We start from the raw sequence: 15,122 nt of genomic DNA, 5'->3' as shown, positions 1-15,122 counted from the left end.
TAGGCTGAGTCTCTGTTGCCTGGTATTTTGAGCATCTCTAAGGCAATATAGTGACATTAGTCTAGACAGGAATCCCCTATAGCACAAGTTAATTTGTGGCTATAAAATATAGGAGTGGTTTCTGAGGTTCACACAGTTTTTTGTTGGCTTTGGTTTTGTTTTGTTATGGTGTTGAGATCAAACCAAGGGCCTCACCCAAAAGAAGCAAATGAGCCACTGAACTACCCTCCCAGCCTAAGAAGATTTAAGTTTCTGGTTTTGGTTTTGGTATTAGTTTGTGTAGCCCTGGCAGTTCTGGAACTCACTCTGTAGACCAGGATGGCCTCATACTCAGAGATCGGTATACTTCTGCTTTCTGAGTGTTGGGGATTAAAGGCTTGTGCCACCACCACCTGACCATAGCCTATGTCTTCCTACAGTCAGTTGAAGTCATGGGACTTTTAGTGATTACTAGATATGTAGGTATGTTTAAACAGAATAACTAACTGAAAGAACTAATTCCAGTAGTATATTGTCTAATCAGTAGTTTATTGTTGAAATAAATGCTTAGTACTGAGAACACATTTGACAGGACTGCCTCTCCCTTTTGTTCTAGTTTTCAAAGCCAGTTTCTGATAGACGATATGAGTATAATTTCCTTAGTGACTCAAATAAATTATGTATCATACGGCATAGCAATTATTTAACGTGAGTTTCTTTTCCTTCTAGACTGTGAAGCACATGTGGCCCTTTATCTGTCAATTTATAGAGAAGCTCTTTCGAGAAACCATAGAGCCAGCTGTGCGGGGAGCAAATGCCCACCTCAGCACCTTCAGCTTCACAAAAGTGGACGTGGGTCAGCAGGTCAGTTCCTCCATCCTTTAGTGCCCTTTCTCAAGCACACAGTGGGACTGCTGTGAAAGCATAGCAGCAGTGTGACCACTGTGCAGGCTCTGGGGAGACTGTTCCTGAAGAAGCCTGGAAAGTCTGCAAGGCCCTAGGTTCTTCTTCCCAATGGCAGGTTCTCACTGTGCTGCTCTTTATATTTTGTTGTTTTTGTTTTACTTTTTAAATTAATTTTTATTTTTGTTTATGTGTGTATATGTGTACCTGTGTGAGAATATGCCATACATGCATTCATGGAGGCCAGAAGACGGTATCAGAGCCTCTGGAGATGGAGGTACAGGGATTTGTACAGCTGCGTGATGTGGGTGTTGGGAACCAAATTCAAGCCCTCTGGAAGATCAACGAGTGCTCTTATCTCCTGAGTCATTTCTCCAGCCCGGTTTTTTACTTTTTTTTTTTTTTTTTGACAAATAAGGGGTACTAGCTTTAATAAATATCAATCTAAATATTGATAAAGTTGGGGGCATACATCTTTAATCCCAGCACTTAGAAGGCAGAGACAGGTGGATCTCTGTGAGTTCAGAGCCAGCCTGGTCTACAGAGCAAATTCCAGGACAGCCAGCAGTATAGAGACACACATGTAGGCAAAACCTCTATACATAGAAAACAAATATCAATTTGCTTAATAATGATTTTTGCCTCTCCAAATTTCATATGTATTATATCATTAATATTTGTACAGTTTTATTTGTATATTATTTAATAAATATTTTTTCTTTTTCTTTTTTAAAATTTTTATTGCTTTATAAATGATACCATTCAAAATTTCCACTTCTTCCCTCCACTCACCCTTCCCCCTTGCCCTCCAGTCCTAAGAGAGGTCAGGGTGATGGAGGAGAGTCATCTGTCTATGTGTTACTTTCATTGATTAATAAAGAAACTGCCTTGGCCCTTTGATAGGACAGAAAATTAGGTAGGCGGAATAAACAGAACAGGATGCTGGTTAGAAGGCAGTGAGGCAGACGCGATGCAGACGGGATGAAGCTCTGGCCCAAGATGGACGTAGGCTGGAATCCTTCCCAGTAAGCCACCACCTCGTGGTGCTACACAGATTATTAGAAATGGGTTAAGCAAGTTGTGAGAGTTAGCCAAGAAGAGGCTAGATATAATGGGCCAGGCAGTGTTTAAATGAATACAGTTTGTGTGTTGTTATTTCAGGTGTAAAGCTAGCCATGCGGGAGCCAGGCGGGACGAAAAGCAGGCCTGCCCACAGCTCCTTCTACAGCAGGGTACCGGAAGTCCAAGGCCCTTCCCCCTTCATCCAGGCCTAGGACGGTGTGCATCCAAACAGACTAGGCTCCCAAAAAGCCAGTACATGCAGTAGAATCAAAACCCGGTGTCATTATCATTGGCTTCTCAGTCAGCCCTCATTGTCAGCCACATTCAGAGAGTCCAGTCTGATCACATGCTCGTTCAGTCCCAGTCCAGCTAGCTTTGGTGAGCTCCCATTAGATCAGGCACACTGTCTCAGGGGGTGGACCAACCCCTCACGGTCCTGACTTCCTTGCTCATCTTCTCCCTCCTTCTGCTCTTCAACTGGACCTTGGGGACTCAGTTCAGTGCTCCGATGTGGGTCTCTGTCTCTTATCTCCATCCATCGCTGAACGAAGGTTCTATGGTGATATTCAAGATATTTATCAGTGTGACTATGAGACAAGGCCAGTTCAGCGCCCTCTCCTCTACTGCCCAAGGACCTAGCTGCGGACATCCCCATGGACACCTGGGATCCCCTCTAGAGTCAAGTCTCTTGCCAACCCTAAAATGGCTCCGTTAATTAAGATATCTTCTTCCCTGCTCCCATATCCGCCCTTCCTCCATCTCCACCCTCCCACTCCCCCAAGCTCTCCCCAATCCGCCCCTTCTCCCTTCTCTCTCGCCCTCTCCCCTTCCCCCCACCGCACTCCCACCCCTCTGCTCCCAACTTTTGCCTGGTGATCTTGTCTGCTTCCAATTTCCAGGAGGATCTATATGTGTTTTTCTTTGTGTTCACCTTATTAATTACCTTCTCTAGGATCGCCAATCATAGGCTCAATGTCCTTTGTTTATGGCTAGAATCCACTTTTCTTTTTTCTCTCTTTTTTTTTTTTGTTTCTATTAGCTATATATTTCTCTCCGCTCCCCTCTCTTCCTCCCTCCTCCCTATGAACCCCATGCTCCCATAACAAATATTTTTCTGTATAAATCATGAATTTGATTTCATCCAGATTTTTAAATTTTTCAGCATTTTCTAAAAATTAGATGAGAAACCATTTCTTGATGAATATTTATTGTAAAAAATTTTATGATTAAATATTAAATTCTAACAATTATTTTGAGAAAATACTGAGGATTTTTTCATTTATATATGACAATTTCATGCTTGTATTATATTTTATGCAGTATATTGTACCATAATCATACCCCCATCACCTTCCCTTATCTTCTTCCCACTATGTTCATCCCCTTCTTCCCAACTAGTCCCCTCCTCCTTTTATGTTTCTCTCCCTCCTCCACTCCCTACACCCCTCTGTAAGGGGTAGGTCTGTATTTTGGCTTTTTGAGACAGTCTTACTATGAAGCACAGGCTGGCCTTTAAATGCAAACTGTAGGTCAGGGAGATGTTTCGGTGGTTCGGATCTCTTGCTGAGGATCTAAGTTTGATTCCTGGCACCCACAAATTCTCACTTATGACTTCAGCTCAGGAGATTTGACACTTTCTTTTGGCCTCAGCATACACATAAGTAGAAATAAGTCTTAAAAGAAAAGAAGTACAGCCAGACAGTGTGGTGCACAGCTTTATCCTAGCACTCGGGAGGTAGAGGCAGGCAGATCTCTGTGAGGTTAAGGCCCTCTTGGTCTACAGAGGGAGTTCCAGGACAGGCTCCAAAGCTACACAAAGAAACCCTGTCTCAAACAAAAGAAAATAACAACACAAAAAAGAAATGATTTGTCTTTTGTGATTGCATAGTAAATTATCTGTATCATATATTAAGTATTATTCATTTTTTATTTTCTCATTCTATTATTTTTCAGACTGCCTTGAACTGGCAATGCTATGTTTCAGCTTCTTAAATGTTGTGATTATTGGCCTGCACTACCACACTCAACTATATTCTTTTTTTTAAATCTACTGAAAAGCCCAATTTTTGTGAAATTTCAAAGTGAAAACTTGTAAAACATAAATTAAAAGTAATGGGAAGTATTAATAAAGATAGAGTAGAAGAAGAGGATCAGATTAAATTGAAAGCGATGAGGCAAATGTATTTATTACATGCGCTAACAACAACAGTAATACCTGTGTTTATTGGATACTTACTACTAATATGCCTTGCAGTGTGCTTCTATTCATTATGCCATCTAACTTCACAGTAATCTCACATGGTTGTCATGTTATTTATATCTTACAGATGAGAAAACTGAGGAATACAAGTTAAATAAATTGTCAAAGTTAAACAGTGTGCTGTAAACCAGAATTATACTTGTAGTCTGATGCTAAACTTGTTCTTATCATATCTATGCTGTATTGTAAGTTCATTTGCTTTTAAACCTTTCTGTGTTTTAAATTAAATTATTTATTGTTTCAGCCCCTTAGAGTCAATGGTGTTAAGGTTTATACTGAAAATGTAGACAAAAGACAAATTATTCTGGACCTTCAGATTAGGTAAGTTTTTATTTGTGTTATATTTTGTGATGGCTACTGACACATAGTGTTCATTTAGCTCTATGTGTAAGATGGAGGATATAATGTGAATTTCTTGTCTGCTTTTCATTGGAATTTGACCAAATTCTTCTAAATATTAACAGTCTTTGAATTCCTCATAATCTAGATAACTGTCATTTATTAAATATATTAAATATAACGGGCCTGGAAAGATGTCTCAGTAAATAAGAGCACTTGGTACTCTTCCAGACAGCCTGGGTTTTATTCCCAGCACCCACTTAGCAGCTCACATCTGTAATTCCAGTTCAGGGAATCCAGTGCTTTCTCTTGGCCTTCATGGACACCAGACACACACCATGGTACACAGACATACATGCAGGCAAAACACCCCATGCACATAAAATAAATTTCTAAAAATGTACTGAATAAAATAAACCATATGCTCTACATGAAACTATAATCTAAAAAATAATCCTTAAGAACCTTAATGTAAAAAATCCTCTACAAAATACTAGCAAATTGAATGTAGTAGCATAGGTTATATACCATCAAGAAGCAGAATTTATTCCCAGAATGCAAATGTGATTCAGGATATGAAAGCCAATCTGTAAAACACACTGCTTGATTTTAAGAAGGAACTGGTGTGGCGAGATGACTTCATAGTTGTCTCAGTTGATACAGAAGATGGGTTTAACGAAATTCAGTATTCTTTCATGATTAAAAAAAAAATCAACCTAGAGAGTTAGACAATACAATGAAATAAAAGGCATCCAAATTGAAAAGCAGTATTTACAAATGATGAGATCTTACAGAAAAAAAATCCCATAAAAAGTTTTAAAATCAGTTGTGATGGCATATGCATTCAATCCCAGCTCTGGGAGCAGACTGGCCTACATTCACTTTCTTAGCCAGCCAGGCTGATTGTGAGACTGTCTTAGCTGTGACGAGACACCATGACCAGCAACAGCAACTCTTATAAAGAAAAACATTTCATAGGTGTGGTATAGAGTTCCATGATCATCATGATGGGGAACATGGAGGCATGCACGCAGTCATAATGTTGGAGTAGTAACTAATAATTGTATATCTTGCAGGCAACAGAAAGTAGACCAAGATACTGGGTGGTATCATGATCACAGGAAACCTTAAAACCCGCCCCCACAGTGGCACACTTCCTCTAATAGAGCCATGCCTACTCCAACAAAGCCACACCTCCTAATAGTGCTCTTCCCTACGAGAATATGGTACCAGTTACATTCAAACTACCACAGAGACCCTGTCTCAACAAATAATATTTAAAATATAATCCCTTAAAGCTAAAATGAATTTAGCCAGGTAGCAAAATACAGTTAAATTCATTGCATTTCTATACATTACTAATGGAAAAAAATACTAAATGGAAATGACAGTTTCACTTGTAATAGGTTCAATTGACAGCTCCATTGACCAAATGGTTGCTTTTTTCAGTCCCTAAAACCCACTAAAGAAACAAATGGTGGTTCATTTATAATCCCAGGATCAAGAAAACAGAGACAAGAGGATCTCTTATGCTGTGGCCAGCCACTCTAGCCGTAATCAGTGAGCCCTGGGTGTCGGTGAAAGATTCTCAAAATAAACAAGGCAAATGGTTATTAGCAGTTGAATCCCCTTTTTGGGGCCTAGACTAAGGATAATTTTTTAATAATTTGCGAGTTTCCAGAGTATATTAATAATTGTATAGACCATGTATCAGTTGTCTAGATTATACAGTAAATATACAACTGACAGATCTATTGGACAAATCCACAACAATATGATGTTGTGGAGGACCCATTTTGCAGAGCTGCGGGAGCACCTGTCGTTTGGATAAGTCACTGTCAATTCTGTAGAAATCTTTTGAAATTACGACGTTTTTCCCTTCTATAATATCCCAGCAGTGTATAAACCTGACCTTTCCTATAAGGCTGCTGGATACCTCTCCCTACGCCATGAAGCCATGGTGTGAAAACGTTCATTCAGCCAAACCTTTATTCTCATAGCCAAATCTACATAAAACTAGTTCCCCACAACTTTATTGACAGGGCTCATTGACGAGAAAGGAGCCCCAAGCAGGAGGCATTGAGTAGAGAGAGGTCTGTCTACTCTAACAGCAGATGCAGCAAAGTGTAATCTGGCCTGTTGCTCTAACCTGGCAAACTGCTAATATTCTATACTTACCCTTCACCTTCATTTCAATTAATACAAGATCATAGCCCAGGAAATTAACTCTTTATACCCTTACCCCTAGAGATACAGGAAAAAAACCCGAGCCTCTAAAAACAGCCTCAGAGAGAATTCTCACTTGGGCACCCTGCTGGAGTCAAAAGCAAAGCCTCCAAAGAAACTCTTTTTTAACTCGGCCAGCTAGGTGCTAAAACAAATCAAGCACCTTGCCTTCCTCCCAAGCCCTCGAGTTACTATGGCTACCAAGGCTGTGTTCCCAGCCACCAGGGAAGAAAGCGGAAATGCTCAGAAAATGCAACAGCACTGCTGCATTTTTCTACAATTAATCATAAATTTCTACACTTACGATATATAGTTAGTGCACGAAAACTTCTTAGAATTCTGTAGTAATTTAAAGTCCCATTCTTTTCTATACTATATTCTGCTTTTTTATTTTGTTTTATGAGATGAATAAAATTGTAAACCTCTCATTTTAAGAAAAGGGAAAAACAAGGTTCTGAATTGATACATTCCTTTCCTAGAACTCCCATGTAGCCCGATGACACATTAATAATAGCTTTTCCTGTTGGCAATGGCCAATTATCATAAATATGGAGAATAGTGATCTGTCTGGTGTCTTCAAAGTTGCTCCAGCTTCTGAGAAGAGCACTCTAAAGATTTATCCCCAAATAATACATTTTTGATAAAAAAAAATAGTAAATTTTGACATTCCATGTACTTTTATAGAAACTTGTACTACAAAAATTTAATTTCAGATACTCTAGAAAATAAAATATGCAAAACTCACGCTGAATTTACTGTGGCATAAAGTCCCATTCTTATTCCTCCCGATATCTGCCAGGGAACTCCACAGCCATGCCCCCTCTGAGACACAAGGCGCCAGATCCACAGGTTTTTGTGATTCTATGAAATGCATGTTTGATGCTATTGTTACCGCCTATGGAATTGCTAAATTTGTCTGTATTTATATAAACTGAAAGCCTTGCTGAGAACAGCCCCTTTTCTTCTTCACCAAAGAATAAAGAAATAACCAGGAGCCACGTGCTTGAGTCAGTTTGTTCTACCCTCAGATCTTTTCCTTGCCCCAGCCAGTTTTTGCTTGCTATAGACGTCCTGCTCTGGACCCTGAGAGGTTTAATGGGCTTAACCCCAAAATATACCTCAATAATTGTCTAAAAAAAAAAGGAGTGATGAATGTCTCTAAATTTTTGATGCTTGTGCAAATACCATCATCATCAGTGGAATAAAAGAGTTGGCGTGGCCAACAGCCTGGGTATGAGCTCTGTGGTCGCCCACCTGTGTGTGAGGTCAGGCTGGGGGCAATGATAAACTTCACGGGGCAGAAGCCTCTCGCTCATTTGTTGTTCTAGCATTAAACAGGTTATTTTAGTGGTGCTTTGAATGAAATGCAGCTTTAGCAGCTGTGTACTCTGCCATTTTGTATGTTCTGGGTAAAGACCTTAGCACATTGGCAGCAGGAGAGAGGGGAAGCTGAAAAGAATCGGGAAATAAAGAGAACATGTGCTAGAACATGTGTTGGTTTAAAAGGGAAATTTTGATAGTTTTAAGGCAGGTTACCGGTAAATTTGGCAACAAGTAGAGAATATTCCTCGGTGTGAGGAATCTGTATATAATGTATATTAGAAGGATTTTGCTCAAGTGATTAGACCAGTGGTTCTCAACCTCTGGTTTGCTGCCAGTGGAAAACGTGTCCGATGGACTTAGGAACTGAGAGATGCTGCAAAGTAGCAACATTACAGTTATGAAGTGGCAACAAAAATAATTTTATGGTTGGAGGTCACTACAAAATGTGGATCTGTGTTGTCACAGCATTAGGAAAGTTGAGACTACGGGCTAAGACCCTTCCTGATTTGATTCATCAAATTCCCCAGGTTTATGATACCATACTTCTTATTTTATTTGTTTGTTTGGTTGATTTTTTGAGACAGGGCTACACTGTGTTGTATGACCTTGGCTCTCCTGGATCCCACTTTGTAGACCAGACTGACCTAGAACTCACAGAGATCCTCTTGCCTCTGCCTCCTGAGTGCTGGGATAAAATGTGTGCTCTACCAACACCCAGCTGATACCAACTACACTTTTAAGAACCAAGGATACAGGTTGTCCTGGACAGTTTTATGTCAACTTGACACAGGCTAGGGTAATGTGTAAGGAGAGAACCGCAATTGAGAAACCACGGCCATAAGATCAGGCTGTCGGCAACCTGTAGGTCATTTTCTTAATTAGTCTGGGAGGGCCCAGCCCATTATGGGTGGGACCATTCCTGGACTGGTGGTTCTGGGTTGTATAAGAAAACATTATAAGCAAGCCTACTGGTAAGCAGCACCGCTCCATGGCCTCTGCATTGGCTTCTGTCCCCAGGTTCCTGCCCTCGATTCCTTGAATGAACTGTTAAATAAAATTGTGAGTGAACTAAATCCTTTCCTCCCCAACTTGGAGGTCATGGTGTTTCATCATAACAATAATATCCCCCAGCTAAAACAGATCAAATCCCACACCATCCCATGTGGAATGTATTCAATATTTCATGTTTATGTTGGCAATAAATACCTGCTTTGCACTGTCATTGTATAGAACCATTTGTTTTATATGTTTGAAAGTAATCACTGAGAAAAGTGAAATGTTAACAAGCTGTTTCTGACCTTTTACGTCATAAAGCCCTTTTAGCATCTGAGTAAGGATTTTTGTGACCAAGAAGAAAGCTGGTGAGATCTACTGCTGGCAAAATAAAGTCTAACCTTTCTTGGGTTTTAAATGAAGATATTGTTATACAAATAAAAACACCTTCCATCAAAGGAGTGCTCTACTGGCCCCACCCTGCATGTGGGCAGTTTCAGGAGAGCTGGCCCTGGTGGAGTGGGGGCTGGAGAGCTGGTCCTGTCCCTAGCCTGGGCAGGGTGGGAGAACTGGCAGGCTGACCAAGACAGCTGCCACCCAGGCCCACATCCAGGGCTTTGAACTGGCCCACCTACCATCTGTGTGCTGCTGGAGCTCCTGAAGGGGTCAGTCCTTAGGAACCAAAGTTGCAGGATCTCCATAACTCAGAACAACAGCAGGCTGAGAGGAGTCCCAGCGAGGATCGGATATTGATAGTGTAGCAGAAGCCAGAGGCTTTGAAGCAGACCAGTGACTCATTGCAATGAATGTTACAAGTAAAGCTGTTTGGACAGAAGGATATATGGTGTGACACACCCTGACATACCACAGCTTCAACATTTTTTATCTTCTATTGGGAGGAGGTTTCAAGGGTGAAGCGCAGATATGGAAGGACTAGGAAATGAAGGGGTTGGGGTGCATAGTGTGAATTTCACAAAGAATCAATACAAAAATTATGGGGGAGGGAGAGGAGTACTCCAGAGATTTCACATTGTTATTTCTGCTTTCCTTTGAAACTGGATGTTTGCATGCTTTTAAATTTTTTGTTTTCTGAGATAGGATTTGAGCTGTCTTTCTGCTTATACCTTTGAGTGCTAAGACTCGAACATATATTTATACCTGATTTATGTAAGGCTGGATATTGAAAGCCACAGCCTTTTGCATGCTAGACAATCAGTCTACCAACTGTAGCATGTCCTTATCAACCTTGTTTTGTGGGGTTTTTTTTTTTTTTTTTTGAGACAGGGTCTTACACAGTAGTCCTCCAGCTTCAGCCTCCCATGTGTTGGATATCTAAATTTAATTAAGATTTTTATGTGTAGCAAAAGCAAGAGCATATGGACAGTATTCCTCTCAGGTGATATAGCAGTGTTGAAACGTAACAGCAATATATCCATTCAACCTGGAGTGGCGGAGTAGTCTTGTAGTATAGGCTACATCTTTCAATCAGTTTTGCCTACAGTATGAATATGGCTACTTTACCCATTCTGTTTGGTTATGTGCTTTGCAATGCCTAGTCTTAATAGATAACAAAGAGGATAATTAATTTCACTCACTGTGTGTAATGAAGGATTTTTCTGTGCTAGTTTTGTAGGGAATTGTGAGATTGATTTGGAGATTAAACGATACTTCTGTAGAGCTGGTGTGAAAAGTATTCAGGTAAGTTTTTCAGATTTTCATTTTTAGAGTTTTTAAGGATATATTCAGAAAGAAAAGCTATGGAGTTTTTATTAAGTACGAAGTTTTTGAAGTAAGTTTGTATTTGTGCTTATAGCTGAGTAAAGTGTCAAGCCATGTGCTAAACAGTCACCAAGTGGCCTTGATGAATTATGTTTCCTGACTTGTGATTTCCTATGTGAGTTCAGATTCATGGGACCATGCGGGTGATCCTGGAGCCCCTGATTGGAGACATGCCTCTAGTTGGAGCTTTGTCCATCTTCTTCCTTAGGAAACCAGTAAGTAGTTACCTCATGATGTCATGTTTCTCTCCCTCTCTTGGCAGTACATACATCCACAGAAGGATAAAGTGAAAGAACAAGATTCTGTCCTTAACTCTTCCCTGAGTGTTTCACTTCTTTGTGCCTTAAGTAAGGGTGTGATCTCTCTATAGTCTTCCCTGAAGACAGAAATGTTTGTGGAGTTGAGGAAAGAAATTTTTAACTAAATAAGTTGAAGCTACCTTTGACCTGTCACTAAGGATGATTTTATAGCATTTGCTTATTTAATCCTCCTACTTGTAAAGCTAGATACTGTTTCTTTTTACTGACCTGGAACTGAACTTAAGAGGTCTCTCTGTATGAGTCACCCCGAGATTAAGTACTGAAGCTCTGACATAGACCCCAGTTACTCTGAACAGACAGACTTCTCTCTCTGACTCCCCTCCTGAGATGTGTGCTTCTTCTTGCAAATGTGTTTTCTTCTTTTTCGGGAGGGGGTTGTATTTGATGAACTAGAGGTCTAGCTTTGTATGTTCTGCTTGTAAATGGAATTTTGGTTGGTCTTGTAGTCCTTACCTAAGGATGATGCTGTCACTTCATATTTTTAGATTGTATTTCTTTTGTTATTATTGTAAATGCTCTAAAACAAGAAGGAAGCTATTTCTTACTCTTACCAGACGGGCTTCTTTCTCCTTACCCAAGCTCCTGCAGCCTATGGTTAGTGCTGTCTTCAGTGCCTTTTTTTTCTTTAAATGCTAGGAATTGAACCCAGAGCTTTGTGTGTGCTAAGTAAGCATTCGGCCTGCATTCGAAGTCCAAACTCCCCCATCCTAACCACATTTCTCACTACTGCCTACTGGCACCAACTACGGAGATGGAATGTCTAATGAAGGAAAATATTAACCATGTCTTTTACTTTTTATTTCTTCTCCTTTTCTCTGGCTATCTTAAGCCGCTTTACTTAATTTATTTCCAGAAGATTTCTGTCTGTCTTCCAAGACAAGTTGCCTTGTAGTATTGAAAGTTGTATGGCAGGAGCAGTTGGTGCTATAGTTAGTGACACAGTTAGGGCACATGTGTCTCCACAGTTGAGGGAGGCTCAGTGAGCTGCTTCCTAGGAGGGACACTGCCTATGATCCTTGGCAAGTCTTCTGGGAAGGTACTACTGACATCATGCACAATTTAAGGTGGAAGGGTCATTGTGTGTAATTTGGCTGGAAAGACTTAATGAAAATTATTACTTGATTTTGAAAACATAGGTTTAGCTAGATCAAATCAAGTGTAACATGGACACTGCTTCTTCTGCATGAAAATGCATCTGTTGCCTCCAGCACTGTTGTTCTCACTTTCTGATTTTTAATGTGTTTAAGTAGGCCATTTGCATTAAAATTCAAAAAACTATCAAGGAATCTGTTCATTTTTACTTTATTGAATTTTTGAGAAATAAGTTCACAGATTTAAAATACATCTTTTTTTTCTCCTACCAGTTTTTTTTAAAGCCAGTTTATATAAGAACTGATTTCATTTATGGCTATTTTAAAAGTTCTTTAATAAACTGCTAAAAAGTTTAATATTTCTGTCTTTGGAAATATTCTTAATATAAAGATCCTCTCCCCTGGAGTAACAAAACCAAGGTCTGTGTCTTCCTCACAGTGTAGCAGTGCTTTCTCATGGTTTGTTTCTTCCACCAATGAAGTCACTTTTTTGAAAAGCTTACAGTATTAACTCCCAGAGGACATTTGAATGCCTAGAACAGAAGGATGAAATATCAGAATCTCCCTTTTCCATATATGGTGAATAAAACCACTGAACATGCTTTAGAGGGAAGGGAATTTTTTTCAGTTACTTTCAACTGGAAAATATGAGAACTTACTACTGTTAGCTGCCAAATAATTCTTCCTGAGACTGGTAAAAAATATAACCAAGGTGGCTTTTTTGTTTTACTTTTGTTTTTAACTGCCCAAATGATTCAGAGACTAGTGCCAAAGGTTTGTATAAAACACTTACATGTTTTTCTGCTTGCTGATTGTTTAATTCGTTTTGATAATATGGTTCTTATTGTGGAGGGAATAGTCCATGTGGAATAGTGGTGGGGTGCTGTGGGGACAGGGAACAGTGCAGTATGGGTGCGAGTTGGTGGCTTTGCCTGGTCTCCTTGTCTTCTTGCTGTGACAGCAGCCCATTCCATTTCTCTAAGTCCCAGTCCCCTGTCTGTAACATGAGTGACACTAAAGTCTAGGCCACAATATCCATGCTGTTAGAAACGTATTACAGTGCCTGGCACACAGTAAAAACTTAAATATACGCCTAGCATTTTAGTGAAGTTGTGACACTATGGCGATGCTAGAGTAAGGAGAAATTGTGGACAAGTGTTCTGATAACCAGTAGGGATGAAGCTCAGTGCTACAGTCCTTGCCTACCATGTGTCAGGCCATAGATTTGAATCTCTAGGAGTGAAAAAGTAAAAAAGTTCTGATAACCAAAGGGAGGGCTAGGAGGATGGCTTAGGGCTTGCTGTGTACTTCACTGAGGTAAGGACCTGATCCCAGATGCCCAGAACCAGTGTTAAAACCCGGGGCTGGGAGTTGTGGGGGACTGACAGGAATTTTTCCAGAGCTTACTGGCCAGCTGGTCTAGAAAGTTGGTAACCTCTGTGTTAGTTAGAGACCTTGTCTTCCAAGTGGAGAGCAATACAGGAATGCACATAATGTTGACCTCTCTCCTACACACATAGGCACATGTGGTCATGCATCCATAAAAGTGCATCCCAAATAATAATTTAGAAAGACCAGAGGACTCCTTTCTGTTATTGGACATGTACATGGCACTCAATCGCACATGGTAGTTTTTGGATATGTTGAAAGCATGCATTCTGTACAGTTCGTGCCAATGCAAAAAAATACAACTCTTAAAGGGGATAAAAGCTAGTTCTATTTTGGAGTCAACTATGAATGGCCTTGGCCTGGGAACACAGATTTAGTTTACCCCAGAGTCCATGTTCCACAAGTGGTAGCAGTTTGAAAACAAAATAATAAATCAAAGCACTTTTCAGGTATTTGGTGTGTGTGTGTTTCTGTGTGTGTGCCCTGCACATGAGTGCACAATGGCACACATGTCAAAATCAGAGGGGAACTTATTGTCTCCTGCATAGGTCCCAAGAATTGAACTGAGGTCATGGTGCTTGGCAACAAGTGCCTTTACACTCTGAGCCGTATTGATGACTCATCTCTATGGCTTTAATAAAATTGTGCACATTTTGTTGTTCCAGGTAAAACACGACTTTCTTTCATAACCATGAACCACATTGTCTGTTGTGCTTCTGCCACAATCAGAGATGGCTTCCTGTGTTTAGAAACATTCCACTTATGCCTTAGTCTCCTGAAATTGAGATCCTAGTCATCCAGAGGCCCTGGTTCTCTTATCCTAACACCAGTCTTTAGGGAGGTCAGGAGGGGCCAAATCCTTTTAGTTGCCTTTCCAAGAATGCTTTCCAAGGGGCTTCCATGACTGCATTCCTCCTGCAGTTTTCCAGTGTCCTTATGCACTCACGCTCTCATATACTCACTCACGCTGTTATTTAGACCTGTTTATTTCACACTTGTCTTGCTCATCCCTACAAACACTGGCACTTTCACAACTGATCGCTATTACATACTTTGGTAATTTGAATGAGAATGATCCTCATAGGCTCATATATTTGAATGATTCCTCAGATTGGTAGAACTGTTTAGGAAGGATTAGGAGGTGTGACTTTGTTGGAGGAGGTGTGCCATTTGAGGGTGGACTTTGAGGTTCCCAAAGCTCATACCATTCCCATTTAGCTTTCTCTGTAGTTGAGGGTGTAAACTCTGAGCTACTACTCGAGCTTGCTCCATGCCTGTCTGCCTGCTGCATGCTACCTGCCATGATGGTCCTGAACTGTGCAAAACAGAGACTTTTGATGCCATTTAATCTTTTGGAAGTAGGAAGACTTCTTTTTTTATTATTTTTATTTTATTAAAAATTTCTGCCTCCTCCCCACCTCCCTTTTCCCTCCCCCTCTCCCCACTCCTCACACCCCC

At 40.3% G+C, this 15,122-nt stretch overlaps 1 protein-coding gene across 2 annotated transcripts in view; it reads left to right on the top strand.

Annotated features, from left to right (window-relative positions):
- The window catches only part of Esyt2 (extended synaptotagmin 2), a 109,411-nt gene that overhangs the window by 56,054 nt on the left and 38,235 nt on the right, over window positions 1-15,122 (top strand). For both annotated transcript variants that reach the window (XM_057782188.1, XM_057782187.1), the window contains exons 3-6: window positions 709-843; window positions 4,449-4,525; window positions 10,711-10,783; window positions 10,990-11,079. In XM_057782188.1, coding sequence (XP_057638171.1) covers window positions 709-843; window positions 4,449-4,525; window positions 10,711-10,783; window positions 10,990-11,079 — 375 coding nt within the window. The remainder of the gene's footprint in view (window positions 1-708; window positions 844-4,448; window positions 4,526-10,710; window positions 10,784-10,989; window positions 11,080-15,122) is intronic.

Source organism: Chionomys nivalis, chromosome 10, assembly GCF_950005125.1.
Source record: "Chionomys nivalis chromosome 10, mChiNiv1.1, whole genome shotgun sequence".
In the NCBI taxonomy this organism is placed as follows: Eukaryota; Metazoa; Chordata; class Mammalia; order Rodentia; family Cricetidae; genus Chionomys; species Chionomys nivalis.
This window is presented reverse-complemented; position numbering and strand designations above follow the sequence as displayed.